We start from the raw sequence: 23,829 nt of genomic DNA, 5'->3' as shown, positions 1-23,829 counted from the left end.
CAAAACTCTGTTTAACGCCTGAAAATATTTATACGAATTAGAGAATGGCAACCGTTCCAACCACGTCCTTAGTGTAAGTAGGATGAGCGTGTGGAGAAAGGCCCTTTAAGGCTCCGTAGGATCGTGTGCCCCTCCAGACAGAGCTGGGCTGCACTGCATCTGTCAAGAACAGGGTGTGATTTTAGCATGAGGTTTTGCAGCCTGGGCTTCTCTAATCAAAAAGCAACTGCTTTCTGTGACTGTGGGTTTATCCCGTCTGCGCCAAGGGAGTGGGAAGGAGCTGGCACGCATTCCGGACCTGCTGCGCATCACACTGTGTTCGGCTCCCTCCGCACGTCACCGTCTTTATCTGCTTAGCTCCAGACATCGCAGGGTTTGTGAGACGGAGGTGGGGAGGGGAAGGAATCTGGGGAAGTGGAGGCAGAGGTTGAATTGGTAAGAAGTCTAAAATACATTAAATGCCTTTGTATTTAAGACTGGGGTTAGCAGCCGGGCGGTGGTGGTGCACCCCTTTAATCCCAGCACTCGGGAGGCAGAGGCAGGCAGATCTCTGTGAGTTCGTGGCCAAAAAGGCTACGGAGAAACCCTGTCTTGAAAAAAAAAAAGACTGGGGTTAGCTTAGAGCACCCCCCATCAGGAATAAAGTAAACCTGACTATATCTCTCCTCCCTTAGTTGCTCCCCTTTGCTAGTAAAGTCCTGGCACTTTGCCTTCCACATGTGCCCGTTTAGGACCCAGGACCTTGTTCAAGTGATTCATTCTCATCCCGATGGTTTTTCCTTGTATACCCTTTTTAGCTGACCAAACCCTATTGTTTTTCACATGATAAGTTTTACCACCTTCCAAAAGCTGCCTATGCTCTGCCCTACTTTCTTCTGCCACGTTGGACCAAAGGCTCATGTGCTGTCAGCCCTTAGTATATAAATTCACTAAAGTGCTTCACACATTCGATGACTTTAACAGAACAGTGACTGTGCTTGTCTCCCTGCTAGTCTGTGACCTTGGTCTTCCACCCAGGTCTCTAATCCAGTGTCTGGGACTGAGTGGATAGTTAACAGGTGAATGAAACATTGTATCACATATGGTGACACGTGGTTGTGTGCTGCTGGTGCTTTGGGCTGTAAAAAAAATAGAAAACTGGATTGAAAGAGGATTAAATATCAAAGGCGTGTATTATTTCTCAACTTTAAATAGACGTGCAGAGGCTAAGCTTCAGGCAGAGAGATGGACTAGTGAAGTCGGTCATCAAAAGCCCAGGAGCTTTCTACCCCAGTGTTCTCCTCAGAGCGTCACCCACTACTCCCCTGTCGTCCTAAGATGAAAGCCAACAGTCAGAGCAACAGGCTTCATTTGTTTCACCCAGAGGCCAGTGGGTTGGGAAAAGGGGGGGAAAAGGAAGGAAGAGGGTACATTCAGACAAACACCGGCTTCCTCTCAATTTCATTGCTTTATATTGGCTGAGATCTGCTCATCCCTGAGCCAGCGAATAAGGAGAAAGAGAACTAGCATGGTTGTTTTTAACAAACCATTTAGTGTGGAATGGATGCTGCTGAGCATCAATGTCCAACCTGATTCTCTAGGAGGAACTCTTTAGGGTCAGTCATGTTACACAGTCTCTCTTCCCTCAGGGGCTGTGGCATTTGGTAGTTAAATCTTAAGTTTAAGGGATACAATTCTAAACTAGCAGCACTTGATACATTTCAGGTATTCAGTAGGTCCATGTGTTTGTTACAACCCTGCTGGATAGTCAGATGCAGTGCCTGTCATCAGGGAAGCATTCTGGGGATAGTTCAGCTATGTCTCAGGGCTCTGCTGTTCTCCTGTTTGCTTGCTTTGCCAGACAGTATGCTACTTTCTATTCATGTGTTTCCGCATTCATTAATCCTCTTTTCTGTGTCTACTCTGATGTTAAATCCACACACAAAAAAACTTAAGTTCTTAATTCTAGAGTGTTCGTGTAATTCTTTTTTTTTTTTTTTGTTCTTGTGCTGGGAATCAAATTTAGGGTCTCGGTGATGCTGGGTAAGCACTGTACCATTGAGTCAAATTCTTACCCACATGATTCTTCTTGTGAATTCCAGACCTATTGCAGTCTTCTGTGACTTAACCCAGAACACCCCTCCTTGCCCTGTCCTGTTCTCTTCAGATGCTAATCACAGTTATTTTGGAGGACTTGCCTGCTAATTCAATTCTAAATCATCTCTAGGTCTGTTCCTGTTGAGTAATGTTTTATTATAAGCTGCTTTTCTTTGATTCTTTATATATCTGAGAATTCAGACTCTGTATTAGAGTGTATAGACTATAGACGTTTCTGGTGGGGTCATCTTCCTGTAGCTACCGTGATGGCTGTCCTAGGAGAGGAGGAGGCCACCAGTGGATCATCTTGACCTTACAGAAATTTGGTGTAAGCTTTGCTGTGGTGGGTGCACTTCCAGGTTTTCCCTGGTCCAGGCATATTCTCGTTCCGAAGCCTTGGCCCTTCCCTGCAGCGTGTTCTTCCTGTGATCTGAGCTGAATCCCACAGCTCCATGAGAACTGAGTTTCTGTTTGGCTCACAGTGAGCCTCACCTCCTGTCCCTCTGTCTGTCAGACTTTCAGGAGTCTTGTCCTTGATTTAGGATTTGACCAGGAACCTATATGAAGTCATGGTAAAAATTATCAGGAATCCTTTCTAGCATTCTCTCCTCCCTACATGTCTGCTAAATCCCAGGTACCTGGCCAGAATACTATCTCTATTTTTAACACTTGCCAAGACCAGTGTCGCCATGCTGGAGAAGTGGCTCATGGGTAAAGAGCATGCCTGACTTGTTTAATCCCCAGAACCACAATAGAACCACTGCTGTTGAAGCTCCTAGCTTCCTGTTCTATAGTCTGGGAAATACCAGCAGGGAGAGAACGGGGAAAAAAAGGGAGGCTTGAGTGTGTATCCCTCCCTTCAAAGATCATAGCCCATTCTGCTTGTTGATGGTAGGGTGGAGTCTAACAGGGGTTCCCTTACCACTGACACACCACAGTTCACGTAAACTTGTTAAACAAAAATGCAAAATAAAAACCCTACTAGCTCTAAATTTCAAGAGCAGGGCCCAGAAAGCTGTCAATTTTAAGAAAACCCTTCAGATAGTTCTTCATTAAGGCCAGGCTTATGAACTACTAAGGTAAACACTAAAGAAATGTAGAGGAAACCTTTGTCAGGAGAGCTTCCTCTAGTCAAAGAAGGCATTAGGAGAAATTGAGACTTCAGTTTAGAGGAAAGGAATGATGTGGAGATTGGGGCTTGGAGCATTTGGCTAGAGGAAGATGTGGGCCATGGTGTGGAAGAGGATGAGCATGGTGTGAAATGATTGCACGGCGGTGAGTGAATTGACTTGGCTGGGGAAGGTGGTCGGTGTGGAAGATGTGCATGGTGTGAAATGCTTGCACGGCGGTGAGTGAATTGACTTGGCTGGGCAAGGTGGTCGGTGTGGAAGGGTGCTGCGAAATGACAGGGTGAAGCAGATGCGTGAGAAGCACTAAGAAGACTGGATTTTGCTTTGCAGATTAGAAGCAGTCAGTTGTTGGGGGTTGAGGGGATGCCCCGCTGATGTGCTTGCATGGCAATGAATAAATTGACAGGAATAAACCTGGCCCAGGCAGGTGGCTTGGCATAGAGATAGAATGGAGTTGGAGAGACCATAGGGAGGTGGCTGAAATAATCCAGGTAAGAGAGGCTGAGATGTGAGTAGCAGAAGCATTAGAGATAACACCTAAGGTGGGCTCTGGGACGGAAAGTCAAGAGAAGGTGATAATATGTTGGAAAGGATATGGCAGTTTGACAAGTGGCCAGGAGATCAAGGGGTCATTTCTATTGTATCCACAGGTGCCATGTATTCAAAGGGAATCCACAGACAACCCATTATTTCCATGTGTATTTAGAAGATAACTTGATAGTGGCTTAAATGCATGAATTTTGGCAGCAGGCGAGCCCAGCAGGCAAACTCAGATCTGTCTTTAGTATGCTAGCTTGACCATGTGACCTTGACTTAATCTCCCGAATCTGTTTCTTCACCTAGAAAGAGGGGCGGTGATGGCCATTGTCACCCCTTAGAGCTGTTGTAAGGATTGAGGTCATGTGTATAAACCCCATTGTGTGGCACCTGGCACCTATTCATTCTTGTCAGTTATCCGAGAAGTCACAGATGGAGAGCATCCTGAAACAGGAAATTGCATGGGATGTCGGTTCAGATGGACATTAGATTCTGAATTTATCTTCATCACTTGTAAGCTGTGTGATCCTAGGCAATTCGCTTCTTACTGCAATCATCTCAGTATCTGCGGGGAGTTGGCCCAGGTGCCCCTGAGGCTGTTCAAATTCCTTGTGATAAATGACATAATCTTGACATATAACCTAAAGACACCTTCCAACGTACTTTAAGTGGTCTCTAGATTCCTTATGAGACACAGTGGAGATGCCACATGAATATTTATTTTATTGCATTATTTAGGGAATAATGACTTGAAAAAAGTCTGCATGCATTTTGTACAGTTACAATTTTTTTCATATATTTTTGATCATAGTAAGTCCCCATATTAAAAATCCTCAGCAATGAAGAGCCAGCCATACTAAATTCTTGCCATGTTTAAAACAGAACTGACAGTACCTTCTTTGTAACAACATTAATGTGAAGATCACTTGAGCCAAACTGTGGTGGTCCAGTCCTTACAGTGTCATAGTAAAGGTTCAAGGGACACAAAAGGGAGCCATGAGTGGGCAGCCAGGGAAGTGGAAGGCAGGTGTGGAGAAGTCAATGGACTTGGCAAGCTTCCAGGATTAGGAGGTTCCTGCCATTTCCATCATGCTGAGAGTAGGTAATAAATATAAGGAAAGAGTTCAACTGTAAGAAAGCCCCCGTTTCCACAAGACAGTGTTATTATTGGGTGCCAGGAAAGAAGGGGGACTCTAGGCAGATCTGTAGAAAATGCCAGGCTAAGCGGGCCAGTCAGGTAGTGTCAGGAAAACAGAAAATGAAAACACATCCATTCTTCATGAGAATAAAGTCAAACAGACTTCTGCTCTGTAAAATGCCTTCTGTTCTGTAAAATGGAGTGATGATACTGGATATTAATAATGGGGAAATAACTATGAGATTATTGGGATATTAAGTAAATTAATACATGTCAAATGTTTAGGACAGTATCTAGCACATGAGAATAGTTAATAAATAGTCACTGTTAGGACTGTTTTTTCCTACAATTTTTGTTATGTGGGAAAACTGAAATTGAGAAAGTGGGGTGGAGAAGAAGAAGACAAGGAGAAAGCACAGTACTGTGTTCAGTGTATTCTGGGTTTAACATTGCAGTTGACAGCTGCTGGGGAGCCTTAGTCCCTTCTAAGCATTTAGACTTACAACCTTAGGAAGCCATGTTTGACACCCGTCCATAAGAATGCTATTCATAGCTTGCTACCAGTCAGTCCTTTCAGATGCCCATCCCAGTAGCCCGGCTCAAGTGCAAGGAGGTAAGATCTGCCTTGGCAACTACAAGTGTGGGCATGCTTAAGCTCAGTGCCCCATGGCACCCTGTATCTTGTAACACTTGACACAACCGACAAGGTCCTCACAAAGAGCATGCTTCTTAGAAAAGTCACCACTCAAGGCAGCCCAGGTTTTGATGTCCACATCGAGGCATATATAGGGTTTTTTTTTTTGTAGTTATTCCCAATTCAGGTACAACTTTCCAGTCAGAGAATATCTTATTTATGTTTCGCCAAGATTCAATAACATGCTGGCTTGAAGCATCTTTATTTGTTGCCATGGAAACAGAATCTAGATGCTAACTGGGGGTTAGATTGCTATGCAGAAGGAAAGGGTTTTGCTCATAGTGGGCATTTGTTTGTTATAAAGAAACCCGGACTGTTTAAGTTGTGAACAACAGTGATGTTAGATATGAGGAATCTGGGTGGAAGATGCAGGAAATGAGCTATGGGACAGCAGTGTATTTACAGGCACAGCCCAGTCGGTAGCACTGGCATCCTAGCTGATGAATGAGCAAACAGTGATGCTGTCCCCTACATAGCCATCTGGGCCCTCCTCCCTGGAGCAGACAGGGTTTGTGACCAGGAGAAAGTAGCTTCCTCCATGCAATGTGTAAACGTCTATAGGCAGACATACTACCAGCATAATAGAAAACAGGCAGAGCTAAGGACACCTTGTCTTCTCCTGTAGGTGTTTATTACCAGGACATCAGGTATGTCTGCCTCTCTGGAGATCTGTGTAAGGATGGTCTCTTCAGAGCCCGCCTCCCACCCCTGCCACATACACACCCAGTAGTCTGAAGAACTGAATGAAGAGTCAGAACAGGAGAGGTGACCGACTACAGTGAGAGGCCTTGAAACCTAGAAACTAGGCTGACATTTTAGTCCTTAATATTCTCTTTTCCTTGTTTCTCCCCTTCCCTCCCTTCTTCCCTTCCTCCTCCTCATTAGAAAACCAGGAAAGCTTAATCCTAGGAGAGCAGAAAACCGGGGTTGAAGGGTTTTAAAACTTCTGCAAGAATACTCACATGAGAACTGTGTGGTACTGTTTTTGCACAAGAACATGTGCCCCGGGGCAGCCAGGGTTTCTCTGAAAGCAGAATTGTAAAGTCAGGAAATCTGCCTGGTTCCCGTGACGCTTATAGGGCCTCTCATCTTTTGTCTGAGGTCCCTCTGCCACCTTATTTTAGAATCACAGCCATGGCTTGTGTTCAGAAAGGGCCTATTGAGCTCCTTCTATATCCAGGATAAACTAATTCCAAAAGGGATTACAGGAAAAATGGCATTTTAATAGGCATCTCTCCTGAGAGTGTGTGGCGGGTGGGGTGTGAGGGGCTGTTACAAACCACAGGGAGTGCATCTCTAGGAGCAAAAGAGCAGGGCCATGGCAAAGTGGTGGAGAAGGGAAGTATGGGTGCGTTCATGCTGGGTGGAGGCAGGGAGATCAGATGAGGCACAAGGCCTAGCCTAACAGACTGTGGCCAGGCCATCCAGGGAAGTAGAAAGGCACTAGAAACCCAAGTATATTGGTGGAGAGGCTTGTGTAGGAAGACATACTCTCAGGATCGCTGTGTGAGCGAATGCTGGCGCCTCTGGTCCGCTCTCTGCAGAGGTTGCTCTAGTAGAACATCTTGGGAGTGGGCTGTGAGCGTCTTGTATGCATAAGAACTGCGGGTGTGAGTCCCGCTAGCCCATGGCACTTTTTTCAGGTATGAGCTTGCAGTTTAACACCCACACCTTTCACCTCTTGTTTTGATTTAAATGAAAATATTTGGGAGTAGGCTAGAGTATACTCATTCTATGGATTGAAAAATCCATATGCATGTAGCATCCAACAAAGTTTTTCCCAGCCCATCATTTTATTTGAATGTCCTTGGTAGCCTAAGATTTAAATAGTATAAATCGTTATTCCTGTTTTATAGATAAAACAAAACCAGGGTTTGAACCCTTGATAGAGCTTGGTAAAGTTCATTCCGTAGCTTGTAATGATTTGTGTTCTCTGCTGTTTGGACTTTAACACAGAGGATTTTGTTTTATAAAAGACCTGTTTCCAGGGCTTAGCAAAATTAAACTCCAGGAGGACCTTTCGGGGCACGTTTTTTATCAGGGTACAGGGTGTTTCCTTGCATGTACTAGGATGTACATAACCAGCCAAAAGAAACCCACTGGTTAGTTTCTGACGTTTCCCTTAATCAACTGATCAAGGCCGAGTGTGCGTATCTTATTTGCAGTGAAATCTATAATTAGCGTACAGCACTAACAATGGTCGGGTGGTCTGAGAGTTAGGTGACGTCAGACGCTTTCACTAAATAAAGAAAAATAAACACGAGACTTTTACTCAATATCCCTGCTCTATGAAATAATTAAGCTTCATTAAAAAAAGAACAATAATAAACTTTTGGCTACCCCATATTTAAAAAAAATGAAAAGTCATGTTTATTTTCCTAATTTGCATTTAAATAGATTCCTTCAACATTGACTATTTATGAAGAACCAGATTTGTGTATTTTTACTGAAGTTAGCTAGCATAAAAATTACTTAGCTTAGTTAAAACAAAACATGAAAAAACAACTCAAGTAGCTTTCCTATAACATCTTCCTTAATAAGACAGAGAAAACTGTGTACTCTTCAGGCAGAAAGATAATTGCATTATTTAGGTATGACCCTTCCTCTTGGAAGGATTTTGTTGTGGTTGTTATTATATTATATTTTGCTGATTATAACATTTGTAGTTTCTCAAAACACGGGGTTGGGGATATAAAGAATCCAAAGCTACTGTAGATGTTTTCTCCTTTGCTTTATTCCTCCGTTACATCTTTAGTTTAGTCTGTCTCATGTGTCTTCTAGATAGTCAAATTCAAATGAATCAAATTATAACTGGCTCTGGCTTGAGGCTAGGAATATTTGGAAAGGTATTTCTTCTCTGGACATTCACAACCCTAAACATGGCCAATTGCCATCTTCTCTCTCTCCTGTTCTCGCTCTCTCCCCTCCCCTCTCTGTTTCCTTTATTTCTTCCAGCATTTATTGGGAGAATACTATCCTCAGGCATCTGTGATCCTTGCCGATAGTGTAGCCGTAGAGAGGAGGTAGCTGGGTGTTGGCAAATGAGTGGTTTCAAGCACCTTTCCTTGGCTGGGGCATCATGGTGTGCACAGCCTCTCAAAGCCTGGCTGGGACAGTCAGAGCCATGCAGCACAGGGTGAAACCATGGTTCTAGAATGTCACTTCTCTGAGCCTTCTCTGTGGAGAGGACCTGATGGTATCCTCACGTGATACGGGTTGAGGGTGCGAACGGACATGGAACTTCGGCTAGAAAGCACCCGAGGAATGTCATGGCGGGGACTAAGGAGATGCTTTTCTCCAACTGTAAAACAAGGCCAGTGTTCTTGCTATGTTCCTTAATCGCCAGAAAATGAGCTATAGAAACCTGACTATATATACCTTCTAACCCAGGAGAGTCCATGAAATTAATTTTTGTTTTGAATAGAAAAACCGTTTTTCATGGGTTTCAAAAATGTGCCACTTGTCAGTCAGCATGCCCACCTTCATTCTAGGAATCTGTCCCTTGCAAATCAGAATATGTAATATGTATCATAATATATGATATATTATTCAATAAATGCCAGCATGCCCACTTTCATTCTAGGACTCTACCCCTTGCAATATATTTCAATCAAAATTTCTAAAGAGTTTAATGGCTCTTCCCAAAGAGTCAGAACACATATTCACATGACGCCATCGATTCCCCAGACCAGGCTTATTCATCTCTTCCTGGGACACAGGTTACTCCAGTTTCTCCAGAACAAGCTAGGCTTTGTCAGGGTGTCTCACTTCCAGAAAGTAGTTCATAAGCAGAACATGAATTTGGGGGTGGCATCGGTGCCAGCATCAGTCTGCAAGGTGCTGATTCAGCAGGGTGCAAGGCTGCTGCAGCCACCTCTGTCCTGCTCTTAGCTCCCTTTGCATTGCTGTCCACCTTGCCTGGCCTATGTCCAGCTCTCCTCTCTCTGCAGTCCAGCAGGGACCTGGTGCCCAGCAATCTAATTGCTGTGGCGCCGTACATACCTCATCTGCCTGTTGTACATCCGAGTAGTTAGTAGCTGAGATCGCCTAGAAGGGACATGGAGTGAACACTCTCGTCTTCACAAGTTCCAAGGACTTTGGAAATTTCAGGTTTTCATTAACTTTATTGATTCGTTCGTAAATAGGATAAGGGATGAGAAATTATTTTGACGTGAGGTTTGGAGGAAGAATTTTAAAGATCAACAATTACAGAGGAAGAATCCTCTAAATACCCATGCTTGCCTTCTTTTCCTCTTCATCGTTAGTGATAACTAGGGCTTGGGGGAGCTCGGGCCAGCTGCCTGCAGTCTGGGCTGCCGGGGCTGATGGTGCAGAATAGCACACGCAGCAGATATCTGCTTGGGCTGCTGAGGAGACCCCAGCCTGAAGTAAACCCTCTGCCACTCGAGTGCTTCTGGGGGAGCCTCCGGATGAGCGCTTGGCAGCTAATGTGAGTTGCTAACAGCCCTGATGTCTCTCTCTAGGCCCAGACAAATAAACCTAGCAGCCCACAGGCATATGTGTCTGAAGCTCTCCTGTGCCTCTCGGACGCAGGACATCCAAACGGTAGCCCACTGTGTCTGCCCACCCGCAGTTTCATATCCTCATTCTTCAGCAGCCCCCATGGTGGTACTTGGGATTACAGGGACCAGTATGCCATAGCTTGTCTCTCTAGCTGTTTCTCGCCCCTTCCTCTCCAAGTGATGATGAGTTTTGGGAAGGTCCTGCCCAAAGGGGCTCTCAAACCTATCAACTTCTCTGACTCTACTGCCTCACCAGGCCCTTACCGAGACCTGGATTAATATGCCATCTCCCTAAGTATGCCCTCTGGCTGGCTCTCCCTAGTCTACATCCCAAACTGCTGCCACAGCTCGTTCATACTTTATAGCTCCACTGAGGACCCTTCCCCGCACTGTGCTACCAGTATGTGGTCCACGTCTCTAAAGCATATGCCCTTCATGGGCGGCCTGTGCCTCCCCAGCCGCATTTTGTCAAGCCAGGCACAGTAATCACCACCGAGGTACAGTGCCTGCGACATATTGGGCTGCCCCAATTTTCACCCTGTACCCCACCCTCACTTCACAAGCTTACCTAGCCTGATGCCCTTCTCCTAGCTCTCTACATGAAGGTCTAACACATGATCCTTCTTCCTGGGGAATGTATTGTATTGTTCTTTGTCCTTTGCTAGTATCTCAGGTTAGCCTCTACCATATTTACAGATCTTTAGAGTTGTGGTTTAAGTTATACACACCACATACAAAAAAAATTAGAGAAGAAGAGGACATGGATTTGAGAGAGAATGTTGAAGGGATATGAGAAGAGTTGGGGGAGGGAAGGGTGCCAATGATGTGTTATACTCATGTATGAAATTCTCATAAATAAAAATAAACAGAACCTAAGTCCACATCTCTACACTTTATAAAAGCCACCTAATTTCAAGAAACACATTTTTGACATTGTTGGCCCTCTGTCACCTTGGACACGGCAGGTATCCCCTAGATACTATTCGAGGAACTGGAAAAGCAAGCTTACTTTCCTGTGTAAAGAGAAGAGCTAGCAGGGGAAAAACTGGTACAGCCTTCATACCCCTGTCTCAGAGCTCATCTGGTCCTCTCACCGCCCTGGGAGTGACTGCAGCACCCCCCCACACACACACACACATGCACACATACACCTAAGCGTGTAAACATGGTGCACCTGACCTGAGAAGAGTGCTTTTCTTCTCAGGTACTGCTCATTCACATCTTTCCTGCTCACACCTGTCTCACTTGGTTGCTCTAGGCAGTAATCTATATGAACCCTAAATTAAAGTGGGATGAAAATAGAGAGGGATTCTCACCTTAAGACGTCCAGGGACACAATAGAGCTCACACCCAGCTCAGTCAGGCCCTACTGTTCGCTGAAGCTGCCTTGTCTCTGCCCTTTCCTTTCCACTGGCTCCCAGCAGATGGCTGCAGCAAGGCAAGACGGGTGGCAAACAGGACAGTGTCCAAGGAAGAGAAGCTGTATCCGAGAAACTCGCAAACTCCTTGTATCTGTATTGACCTGGGTCACATTCTGTTTTCCGAGACAAACTGAATTGAGTGGTTAGGAAGAATTATGCACTGGTTGGCTTAGATCTGACATCCTGAAGAGCTAAGAACTGGAATTGGGGTTCTGATCAGTCCCCTTCAGTGCAGGGGCTACCTGGAAGAAACATGGCTTCTTAAATGAATAGGCTAGGACCCCCAGCTTGCTTTATCACTGCTTGTCCTCAAAGCATGTGTGGGACCTTCCTGGGCATTCTAAAGGCTTTACAAAGGGCAGTAGCTACTTTGTTAATAAACACCACCACCTCCTCAATTCTCTCCCTCCTGTTCTATTTTGATGGTAGGCTCTTCAGAGAAACAGAAGCTGCCTGTAGGTCTTTATACTAAAAATTGAGGATTCTCCTGTGAAACCAGACTGTGGCCCACCCTGACTCCAGAGAGATGACACCTTCTCCCTGAGAAACAACTAAAGAGCTTTATTCTTCCTGCAGCTTTTACTGTTTTGTCCTGCTTGACTTATGACTTTTCTCATCCCCCTGTCCATCTTCTCCCTTCTAGATGTTCGACTGGATAAGCCACAACAAGGAATTATTTCTTCAGAGCCACACCGAGATCGGAGTCAGCTACCAGCATGCACTAGACCTCCAGACACAGCACAATCACTTTGCTATGAACTCCATGGTGAGTGGGAAGGCCATTTCCAACAGGCCGCTGGGCTGGGGCAAGAAAGGAGCATGGCAAAGAAGAGGGAACAGCAGACTTGAGTTAGAACACTGGCCTTGCAGATCTTTTAGCAGTCCTTTTCCCAGAATGGGGACCTGTGCAGGGCACTGGGCCAATCAGCTGTTCCGAATGTGCTTGAGGGGGATTAGCTCAGCGCAAGACTAAAAGACAGGCAAGTCACCAGTTCCACCCCACTGACTGCACTGACATTTTCTTGGTCCCTAGCATGGATGAGTCACTGAGCAGGGATGGAGAAGGGCTTGGAGCTACAGTGTATTGGGAAGTGTTGAGTGAGTCGAGGCTGCTTATAGTGGGAAGAAGAGCCCTGTGGGACGCATGATTGCTGCCTTCAAGTATTTGAACACTGGTTTAGAGAGAAAGGAGAATTGTTTTATGTCAGTTTAGAAGGCAGGAGATTTTAGAGGATGGTAGTTTGTGGAGTGGGCAGCATGTGGCTTATGCCAAGGTGGTACACGGTGGGAGTGGGTGTACATCACGGGAGTGTTCAAGGATGCGTGGATTAAGAGAAGACCATTTCTTCTCAATGCGGCCATAGGGCGTTCACCCCCACGTTTCTTCCTTTCTTAATCTCCATTCCTTCATCCGTGAAATAGAAATCATAACGATGCTAGAGGTTGCTCGGGTAATCAATGAATTAATTGTAAAGCAGTTGGAACTGTGTCTGGTGCGTGGCAAGTCATCAGTAAATGCTGATGTTATGATAGATGGGGACTTGTGAGTCTAGTCTAGATGACTTTGGGCATAGCATGTTTTCTGTGTGATAGCTCCATGGCTTCCCTTTGAGATCTTACTTGCCCTTAAGCCATATTATATTCCAAACATATGGAGCCTAAAAATGTCTCCACCAAAGATGCCCTTCTTTGAGGTCTTCCTTCTGGCTGTTGGTCCAGAGGCAGAGCTCCAGCATCCCCCATGCACCTGAAAACCAAGGGTGCTTTATCTTTTGTGGCTTTGTGCTGGGAGTAGGGAGAGTGTTAAGAGAAATGCAAACTTGAACGATGGCAGGGGCCAAGAAGGAAGAGACTTTCATAGTCAGCCACCAGCCAACTTGTTTTAACTGTGCTGTGGACTAGACTTAACATGCTGAAGAAGAAATGATTCTGTCTCTCAGTTCTTCGTTGTCCGCTTGCCGAGCTGAAAACTTAGCTAGAGTATAGCCTCATATGTGCAGGACCAGATCTGCTGAGTTAACTGAGGGCATTGAAATCTACGCGGCTGAAAGCCAGAGTTTCTTGTTCCTGGTATACATTCATCACCAGCTAGTGGGAAGTAGGCTCATCACAGGCACTGGCAACAGAGTCAGGAGCAGCCCCCATCTCAGATGAGCCAGACAAAGTGTGAAACCAAGCACAGCTGGCTCTGAGACCTTCCACCTAGAAGTGGCATGTCCATTCTCCGCTGGCCGGTTCTCATGCACATCTCAGTAGCCAATGTCAGTCACAGCACTACCTCTGACTTCCAGGAGGCAGGATCCTGTTGGCTGGTGGTGAAAGACCACCATAACGGCAAGCATAGGGAGCCACCAGAGGCTGCTGGGTAACGGCATACAATGTGAAGTTTGCACAGAAAGATCACTGGCTGCAGAAAAGACGGTTGTGAGGCCAGGTAGGAACCAACATAAATGTGTGCTCAGTTTGGACCACAGCACAGTCACTCGTGTCCTCTTCTAAATGTAAAGACTCCTTCCCTCCCGACGACAATCATCTCTTATCCCCAGACTCAGTCCCATAGGAACAAAGTGATTGATCACAGGTGATTAGGACTGTGAACTCAGATCTAGTCAAGTCTGATTATCTGTGTGCCTGGTGGCTTTTCCCTGATGACATTCACAAATTCTGTGTCAGAATTTTCACATCACTGAACTGCCAGACCCAGAGGCAGCCAAGCTTACTTTAATAAGCAACCAAGACAGGCATAATTAGGGAGGTGAGTCTGCCACCGAGCCCCTTGAAGTCACGCATTAGGAAGCTAGACAGAAAGCGCCTTTGGCTTTGAATTATCTGCATTTACTGCTCTCCCCAGTTAGTGTGGGGTAACTACGAGTTAATGGCACACGGAAAACCTTTACGCTGACAGATTTGCTGTGGAAGTCATTTTCAGGACACAAGCAAGGGAAGAAATCGTGAAGAGCGGTGTCGTCTGGAACTGGGAGACGAAAGGTTTAATGCCCAACAGCCAATTAGTGTAGAGCAGCCCATCCGCAGCCTCCCTTAGCTCCTCAGTGAATGCGCCAGCCAGCAGCAAGCAGAGGCGTCTGTAGCCTGATTAGGCTGGATCCCCTCTTGGGCTGCTGGGAAAGAGAAGGAAAATCCCAGGATTGTTTGATCAAATTGCATGGGCACCAGTGCTCCATAAACACAGCCCAGTGCTCTTGTTTCCTGCGAAGTTTACTGGTTTGTTATTAAAAGGGGCTTCCTACATAGAGGGATGGCAACGTTCCAAACAGGTGAATGGAGGGAATTACAGGCTTTTTCCCTGGCCTCAGTGATGAATGACACTGCCAAGAAACAGATGAATGCCAGCAGCTACTCACTACGCCAGCCAATGACTGCAGTAATGATCAGTTCTTCAGGGAGAGTCGGGGAAAGGGGCAGGGATATGGATGGTTCTACGAATTCATTAAGGCATTTCAGTCTCCATTCTTGGAACACACACACACACACACACACACACACACATTTGAACATATAAATAATTTTTTAGCATTAATAATTAATAATTCTGTTTCAAGTTTCAGGTGAGTCCTTTGCTGTTTAGCCTTGTTTAACTACTGAATTGGGTCTTCCTTTGTGGGAGGTCACAGAGCCCTGTTATATAAAACGAAGCTTGTGGGTCCTCTCCGCAGAGGAATGTATATACACACACTCATTAAATACCTCTAAGGGAAACAATACAGTGCAGATCCAGATGCTCAATCTTACCAATTTCAGAAGTCAAGAATACGATAACTTCTCTTAATCAAGAACAAGTAACCAGGAGTCAGGTGCTGGACGGTGGCCTGCAGGGGTGAACAAAGGCAGAGAAGGCTGTGCCCACAGAACTTCACAAGGGAAACAGATGGGAAATGTATGACTTCACCAGTAAATAGGTAACTACAAACCAGTAGTCTGACATCAGCACAGCAAGGAGTGCTACAGCAAGGGCAAAGGGCAGTGGTGGGTTCAGAAGAAGAGGGGTTCAGTGCATTGATCATTAGCAGTGTCCACTGTTTATCTACTGACTAAATGTATAATTCTAGCTAAGGTGATGGTTACTGAAGGTATTTGTTTTCTAGGACTATTATAGCAAATACCACAACCAGTGTGCCTTAAACATCAGGCAAAAAACAAAACAAAACAACAACAACAACAAAAAAAAATGCTAGGGATGCAGCTCAATGGTAGAGCACTTGCCCAGCATGTGCAAGGACCAGGATTCTACCCGCAGCAACACCATCACAACAAAACACAAATGTCAGAAATGTTTTATCTTCAGTTTTGGCTGTGTGGACACAAGAGCCCAGTGCCAGCAGACTGGGTTCACCTGAGCCCCTCTTGGTATCTGCCAAAACAGGTATCTTTTTTGTGTGATCTCGAATAGCCTTCACTTTGTGGATACACACATCTCCCAGTGTGTCTCTATGTCCTGGTCTCCTTGTTTTATAAGGCACAGGATTGGGTTCCACACTAATGGCTGCATTTTAAATTAATTACTTCCTTAACAACCTTCCCCAAATGTGAACACATTCTGAGATTCCAGGGCTTGGAACTTCAACATGGAGATGTGAGTTTATTTTAGTCCATAATCTGGAAATAACTGCATAAGTCCTGGGTAGAAAATCAGAAACTTCCTCGGTTTTATTTATGAATTGGTACCAATAAAAGCCCACCAAGAGAGTCTATACGTGAACAATTCCGGAAGCAAAAAGGCTAAAACTGGTTACTTTAGATTTTTCTCATCGTATGGGTTTTGGGGGTTTTTGTTGTTGTTGTTGTTTCTGACCAATAATGATGATTCTCACCTTCTTAAACCCTTTAGGAAAATATCCTCTGGTTTCCTACAGTGTCTCAGAAAGTCAGGTAATTTTGCCTCTGTCAGCAAAATTCTCCATTCCTTGACCTTCTCTGCTGGCAGTGAGGACATCTGGAAGTAAGTCTGAGCCTAGTCTACAGAGAACAGTCATGTAGCCGTCCATGGATAGTTCTTCATGAGACAGAAGCATCTCTAAACCCAACTCAGCCTTATTTACACTTTTAATTAGCTGGTTCTTTGGGAAGAAGCGAGTTGCTAACAGCCTGTGTCTGGAGTTATAAAATATGAATGGTATTCATTTTCTGTTGCTATACTGACTAGGAGGATCCTTAGTAGTGGCTCACAGTGTGCATCTGGGCAGTAGGAAGCCCTCCCCCAGCACGTGTTTCATAGCAGCTTCAATACCATTCATTCACACAGTAGAGGTGAATATAGCATTTGACTGTATGTAAATCAAGCCGCTCGCAAAAAAGTTTGCGGTGGTCTCTCTGTCTGGAGGGCATGTTGCAGACGACACCACAAGGAAAAGCCACATTTGCTGCAAGAGACGGGAAGAATCTAGGCTGGTGACTCTCCACTCAGACACATTGCTGTGGGGTGACCTGTCACTGCTGATTCATGGAAGCCTCAAATGAGAATCCTCCTGCACTTCCTAGAGTAGCAGAATTTCTAGATTTGGATGGAAACATGCACACACACATGCATACACATGCCGTACATACATGAACACATATTTACACACTAATGTAAGTGTGAATAGCAAAGCATCTTTTGTAATCTTAGAGAGGGAGGAAAAGGAAGAGTATGATGAAGAGGAGGAAGGGGTAAATGTTGTATGCATATTTAAAAATTAGAATCATGTAGAAAGCTGAGTAAAATAAGTATTTCTCATCTTCTTTTCTTCTCCACCCCCGTCTTCCTCCTGTTCCCCTTCATCTTCCTCCTGTCTTAGAAAATCATAATCTCTGGGAGCAAAGCCTTGGGAACATGTGTTTTTGACAAGTTCCCCAAATTAGTTATGTTCACATTACAGCTAAAGACTCTTGTTCTGTAACACTTATGTGTATAAAATAGTTACTCCCTAAAACAAAACATCTCAAGACCCAAAAGACTTCCAGTGAGACAGCCCAAGAACCTTTATGGACCTTCTCTGCATTAAAACTAGAGAAAATTATTTTTAAAGATTGGTTAAAGTCTCTGGAAAGAATCCCAAACTCATACAGAAAATAAAGAAACATGTATTTTAAAAAAGAACACATAAAAACTCATTAAGAACAGTATCCATGGTGTTTGAGTCAAGGTCCCCTCTCTCCTCTGCCCTTGCTCTTCTGTAGGATGAAATCACTGCACACCATAATTATGATTACAGGTCCTCTTTCCTCCAGCTCCCGGCTAAAGGACTGTCTTCCTAGGTAGAACATCTCTAATCCTGCCCCAGCCACCTGTGCCAAGGTTTGGTCATGGGTGAGTGTGAACTAGAGGCATAGATCTAGTCCCCTACAAAGACATCACTCAGGGAACAGCAGTTGTACCATGGGGCCATGCTAGGAGAATATTAGGGTATCTCCTTGCTGGGAGAGACAAGCCATGGAGACTTGAGGTTGCTCACCTATTACCCAGAAAAGTTAGCTCCTAAAGTCAAGGTACCACCAAGGAAAACACCCCATTGCCTACAACCCCAACCTTAGAGCCATAGATGGCTTAGAGGTTTGACTTGAGGGTAGAAACATGTTATACAAAATCAAGTCCCAAATCTTCCCCCAAAGGAACTGACTTTATCCTCAATAGAGTTTACAGACATTTAAGGCAATAGAGCTCTTAAAGGTTCCCTTGGGAGGATCTGGTAAAAGGCAGGGATTGGAGATGTAGACCTGATAGTTTGGCAGAGAAAACTGGGGGAAAAAAGAATCACAAAGGAAATTCCTTATGCTGGAAACAAGTGCTCCCCAAAAGTAATTTGAATCTTCCATAATGGACAGCACTGGCAAAGATTAATTATGTAACTATGATGGACAAGGTATTATGTACTTCCTCCCCTGCCATCTCTTAACTGACTTAAGAGCTGTTGTATAAGAGAATATGTGTATGTATTGTTGGACTATAACATAGAAATGTAATAAATTTGCAAGAAATTTTACTAAGGTAACATGTGGATGAAGATCTTTGTTGTCAAAAGAAACATCTCCAGGTAGTAACTGGAATCCCCAGGAGCAAATGAACCCATGCAGAAATGATTCGTAAGAATGCTAATAAACAAAGCTATCACATACATTAGCTCGCCTTTTCTATCTCAGCCCCAACACACACACAATTATAAAAAGGGATAATTATGGCACTCGGATGTTAGGTTTGAAGCATTTGTGAACATAATATATACAAGAACAATACCACAATACATAGGGAAAGGACATAAAGCCCTCTCCGGGAGGAACAGTTTTATATTCGCTAAATTAAACAGTATGTATCAGAAGCTGATTCTGATAAGATGTTTCTTAGGTAGCTAAGAAGGTAAGTTAAAAATAGTGAAAAATCAATCAGTATTAAAGTGCTGCATTAGAAAATACGCTCTTAGCACAAGAGTGTAGGAGGAATAGGGATATAGAAGAAATGTGTGGCCTATGGAAAGAAGGTGGAATGGCTAATGTAAGTTCACCTGTGTCAATAATGACAGTAGGAGCTGGCGAGATGACTCCCTGTAATGCTTGCTGGGCAAGCATGGGGATCTGGGTTTGGATTTTCAGCACCATGTAAAAGGCTGAGAATTTCACTGTGGACCAGTAACTCCCTGCCTGGCCCATCTAGCTAAATTGCTGATTTCTAGGTTCAGTGGAGACTCTATCTCAAAATTAAAGTGGAGAGCAACTGGGGAAGACACCAGACGTTGACCTTTGACCTGCACACACATATGCTTACACACTAGGATGGGCATGCACATGAGCATGAATTGTTCATATACTCAGACAACATATATACACACAAAAATAGTGGCATTGGAGGTGAAACAATTAAGCAAAGGTTCAGATTGTCAGGTTTTAGAAAGCTGAGATCTAAATATGTGCTTTCTACAGGAAATATACTTGAGTTTTAATGGTATGCACTGATTGAATATACAAGGATGGAAAAACATCCAGCCATTGCCTAGAGTAACAATACCGAGTTGCACCAACACACCTCCTTTGTGGCTAAATATGTGTTGTAGGCCCAACATGAGCAGGTTCCAGGGATTATCGGCCTTGGTAGCCTTTAAAGTTCATATGACCTGAGCTTCTGTGTTGAGATCCTGAGCCTAAAGATGGAAGTGGACTGGCTACTGCATGTTCCTTGCTGACAGGAGGAAGGACCATCTATTTTCTGACCTTGGGTCACCCTGGGGTTCCTTAGGCAGGCCTGCCAGAGACCCTGAGATTGCCAAGTACCGGACGGCTTGCCAGCCAGCCTATTCTCACCAGTCAAGCTCAACAGGATGCGGTGTTTGTTTCTCTACAAACAGCCTTGTGGGTGGAATTTCCCTTTTCTGCCCACTCAGTTCCTACCCATTTATGATATTTGTGTTTGGTTCCACCATCAATATTTAACTAGACTGGGGAGGAGAGCAGAACAGAGCATGCTCAGAACTCAGCCATGGGGAAGTATGTGCCTACATGGAAGGCAGCAGGCCTCTATTCTTACTGTTCCTTCAGTCACCTGAGAACCTTTTAAAAACATGCCACATTCGGTTCCTGTTACCCTAGATTGTGGTTTAACTGTACATACTGGGTCCCCGAAAATCTATACAAGATTGGGACTTAATTGGAGAATTACTCATCCAATGTGAAGAAATTAAGTCAGCTCGCATTAGACCCGAGTCAAGCTCTACAGCAGAATATTACCCCGCAGAGTTTGTTGGAGAGTGGAGCCTCCAACCACCACCACCGCCGCCGCCACCACTGCCACCACCACCACCACCACCACCATCACGCAGTGTGAAAAGCATTCAGGAGAACACCTGCTTGTCCCTTTCCTGCTCACCACCAATGCTTCTGATGCCTGTTGGCCTCTGTGCACTGTTCCCTAGTCAGCCATGTCTCTATGGAAAACACAGAGTCCTTGGGCCTGGGAAAAGCATCTCACCATCACTCCGGTGCACTCCGCAGGCTTCCACACCTGCTGCTCAGCGTTGGCCCAGGTTGATTCTGAAAAGCATCTCCCAGCTTAGGCCTTTGATATGGGTTTGGCACTGGCCTGGCTCAGTCTTCTCTCTTGATTGTTACCTCCTCTTGATCTCCTCCACTTTACTACTGTTTCTCTGCTCAAACCTCTGACATCTCTTTTCTTATCATTTGTTGTTCTCTGAGGACTCTCTCTCCTCATGGTTTTTCCCCTGGGCTGTTTGTGGGTTATCCTTTGTATTTTCCCCCAAGCCTCCCTCAGTTCACCTACACATCTCCACACACTGATCTACAGGACTGTCTGCTTATGTCCTGGTCTATAGATACCAAGGGGTTAATTTGTGTGAAATTCCTCCAACACTGACCTCTTCTTTGCAGTCAAAGAATTGAAAGAAAGACATAAAATGGTCCCTGAAACCTGGTGTGCCAAAGCTCTAACCTGAAAAGCAGGACACCTGTAGGAAGTGTCAGAGGTAAAAGGCAGTAGCCATGCTCATGTGCGACCTTGGCCATGGACAACGCTGACCAGGAGCCCAAGTAATAGGCAGAGTCTGATCAAAGGCATAGGACTGAAACATTTGCAACTCAGATATTTACAAGGTGTCAGAAGTCAGGGCCAGGTGGATGGATGGGCAGGGAGCAATAAAAAGCAGAGGTCATAGTTGATGGCACAGCTGAATGTTGTTGGAAGGCCGCTTGGTTGTTCCAGCCACTGGGCGCTCAAACCCGAAATAAACACACAGAAACTGTATTATTTAAATCACTACTTGGCCCGTTAGCTCTAGCTCCTTATTGGCTAACTCTTACATCTTAATTTAACCCATCTCCATTAATCTGTGCATCACCACAAGGTCGTGGCCTACAGGCAAAGTTTCAGCATCTTTTCCCAGCAGGGCTACATGGCTTCTCTCTGACTCCGCCTCCTTTTTCCCAGCATTCAGTTTAGTTTTCCCCACCTAGCTCTACTCTATCCTATCAGGCCCGAAACATATTCTTTATTAACCAGTGGTATTCACAGCATACAGAGGGGAATCCCACCTCAGCTGAAGGACTAGAAATAGGGAAGAATAAAAAGATTTCCTTTAGAAAATTCTTTTGATTCTCATCTCAAAGCATCGCCAGAGCCTGACCTCTTGCCACCCTACTCCAAACCAACATCAGTTTTTGTAACCCCTACATCTTGCTCATCTGCCCTAGCTAACCTGCATTTCCTGCTGTTTCTTGGTTCTGGTGGTTGTTGCTTCGCTGCCCCCCTGCTATGGGGAGTCTATCCTTCCCGACATGCTTCCCTCTCCCACTTCCCCCAAGGACAGGCCCAGGTATTGCTGCTTGAGAAGCACGCTTTGATTCTTCATCTTTTGCAACACCCCCGCAACCCTTATGTTCTATCCTTCCCTAGCTATATTTTACATGGCACTGAAATGTATGCTTAGTAATCTTCATCGGCTTCCAATCTAATGTTCCTAATGACGTGCAAGACCCATGGGCAGAAGAATTTTTGCGTCTTTGTTCCTGCTTGTTTCATGCCTTGATAACTGGATGGATGGATGGATGGATGGATGGATGGATGGACAGATAATAAATATATAAGATAACAAAGTTAAGACTTGAACAATAAAGCAAGACACCAACTAAAGGAGTCTTGAAATCCTGGACTTCTTGTGTTCTATGTAGACAGATTCCTGTTCCTCTGTAGCCTTGGGTTCATTGGTAGATAGTATTGTTTCACAAAGAGAGAGGCTGGAAGAAGTTTACCCATCAGGTCTCCTTGCCCATTCTAGAAAGGTACTAACCTAGGACTTCCAGAGCAAGTCAAGGATACAACAGAATGGCTTCAAGGATAGGGACATTTCATTCTCTCTCTAGAGGTTCTGTTTCCATGGGATACGATTCTTGATACCTGTGGATGAAATGTCGCTTCACTGTGTCTTGTCTCCTGTGGTGAACGTGCTTAGCAATCGGGATTTGTTGGCATTCAGGGCAAAGTGAAATATCACGGCAAGAATAAGCAAGGACACTGGGTGCCAGCTTCAGCTCTGTATTTCCCTTCTTGTGTAGCCTTAGGCAGAGTATTCAAATTCCTCACCATCTCCTCTGTAACCTGTGGATAAGGGCAGTGCCTTTGCTGGGAATGTTGTTAGGATAGAATGTGGCCTTGTTTTTAGGCACAACATTTGTGGTGTTGTACTTGGCAAATGTCCAACTATTCTTGTTATTGGATCAGAAATGCTTTTAAAAATAATAATTTTTGGAGCCTGTCCTGGAACTAGCTCTTTTACACCAGGCTGGTCTCGAACCCAAAAACCACAGAGAAACCCTGTCTCGAAAAAAACAAAATAATAATAATAATAATAGTAATTTTTGTTTGGGACAGTTCCTCAGAGTTCCCAGCTGTGGGACTTCTCAAACATTCAAGCTCATGCCTTGTTAAAGTGCTGATCTGATGCAGAAGGTCATGTGTACCTGGTACTTGGCACTGCTGACCAGCTCTCCGCTACTGCTGCGCTTGGCGCCACAGACCATACTCTAACTAGACCCCGTACAAGAAGGCCAAGGAGAGATGGATACTGATGAATATGTTTAACTCAACATTAAAGACAGTCTAGAATTACCACAGTGCAGAAGGAATGTGTTATTCCTAATCACTTTCTCTGCTGGGGTCCCTGAATCTAATGCCAGCTGTACCTACCTTTATAATCTTGCAGAAGGTTAACTATCTGTCTGTCTGTCTGTCTGTATATCTATCTGTCTATCTATTATCATCTATATCTATCTATTATATATCTATCTATCATCTACACACACACACACACACACACACACTCATCCCCATGGAGATTTCTCTCAGTGCCAAGAAAAGAAGAGAAGGATGATTCTCTTCTTCAACCTGCAGTGGGTTTCTGTGGCCCTTTAACATATGGCCAGGCGATTGTTTTCATGGCTGTTTAATGGTTTGTGAAGCAATTGCTGGAGGAAACACGCCTACAACAAGCCAGGCCAGAGGGGCAAAGGGATCTGTGGGCCAATGTTATCGCTGCTGAGTGCCAGTCCATTCCTCCTCCTTCCTCTCTCTAGCTAGCCAGGACAGATGGCTTCCACCTGGCTTGACCTACTGTCTGGCGAAACCAGACCAGATAGTCATCCATCAGCTTCCCTATTTGCCCCCCAGAGGGCATCCTGTGGTTTGTGGGGCGGGGTTGGAGGTTTTGCTCATGACTTCCCATGGCTGCTGCAGCGCAGCTTTGAGCACTGTCAGTTCTCACTCCAGATGTTACCGGCCCGGTATCCATATGTTTCAAGGCGGGATCAGCAGGTTTGCACA

The 23,829-nt window shown here is 44.9% G+C and overlaps 1 protein-coding gene across 13 annotated transcripts in view; it reads left to right on the top strand.

Annotated features, from left to right (window-relative positions):
- Positions 1 to 23,829, top strand: part of LOC121461681 (kalirin) — a 463,010-nt gene that overhangs the window by 221,427 nt on the left and 217,754 nt on the right. For all 13 annotated transcript variants that reach the window (XM_041672803.1, XM_041672804.1, XM_041672802.1 and 10 more), the window contains exon 6: positions 12,163 to 12,285. In XM_041672803.1, the coding sequence (XP_041528737.1) occupies positions 12,163 to 12,285 (123 nt within the window). The remainder of the gene's footprint in view (positions 1 to 12,162; positions 12,286 to 23,829) is intronic.

This window comes from Microtus oregoni, unplaced genomic scaffold (genome assembly GCF_018167655.1).
Source record: "Microtus oregoni isolate MIOR12 unplaced genomic scaffold, Mior012 000023F_ref0000262, whole genome shotgun sequence".
NCBI lineage: Eukaryota > Metazoa > Chordata > Mammalia > Rodentia > Cricetidae > Microtus > Microtus oregoni.
The sequence above is the reverse complement of the archived record's forward strand: the minus strand, read 5'-3'. Positions and strand labels throughout refer to the sequence as shown.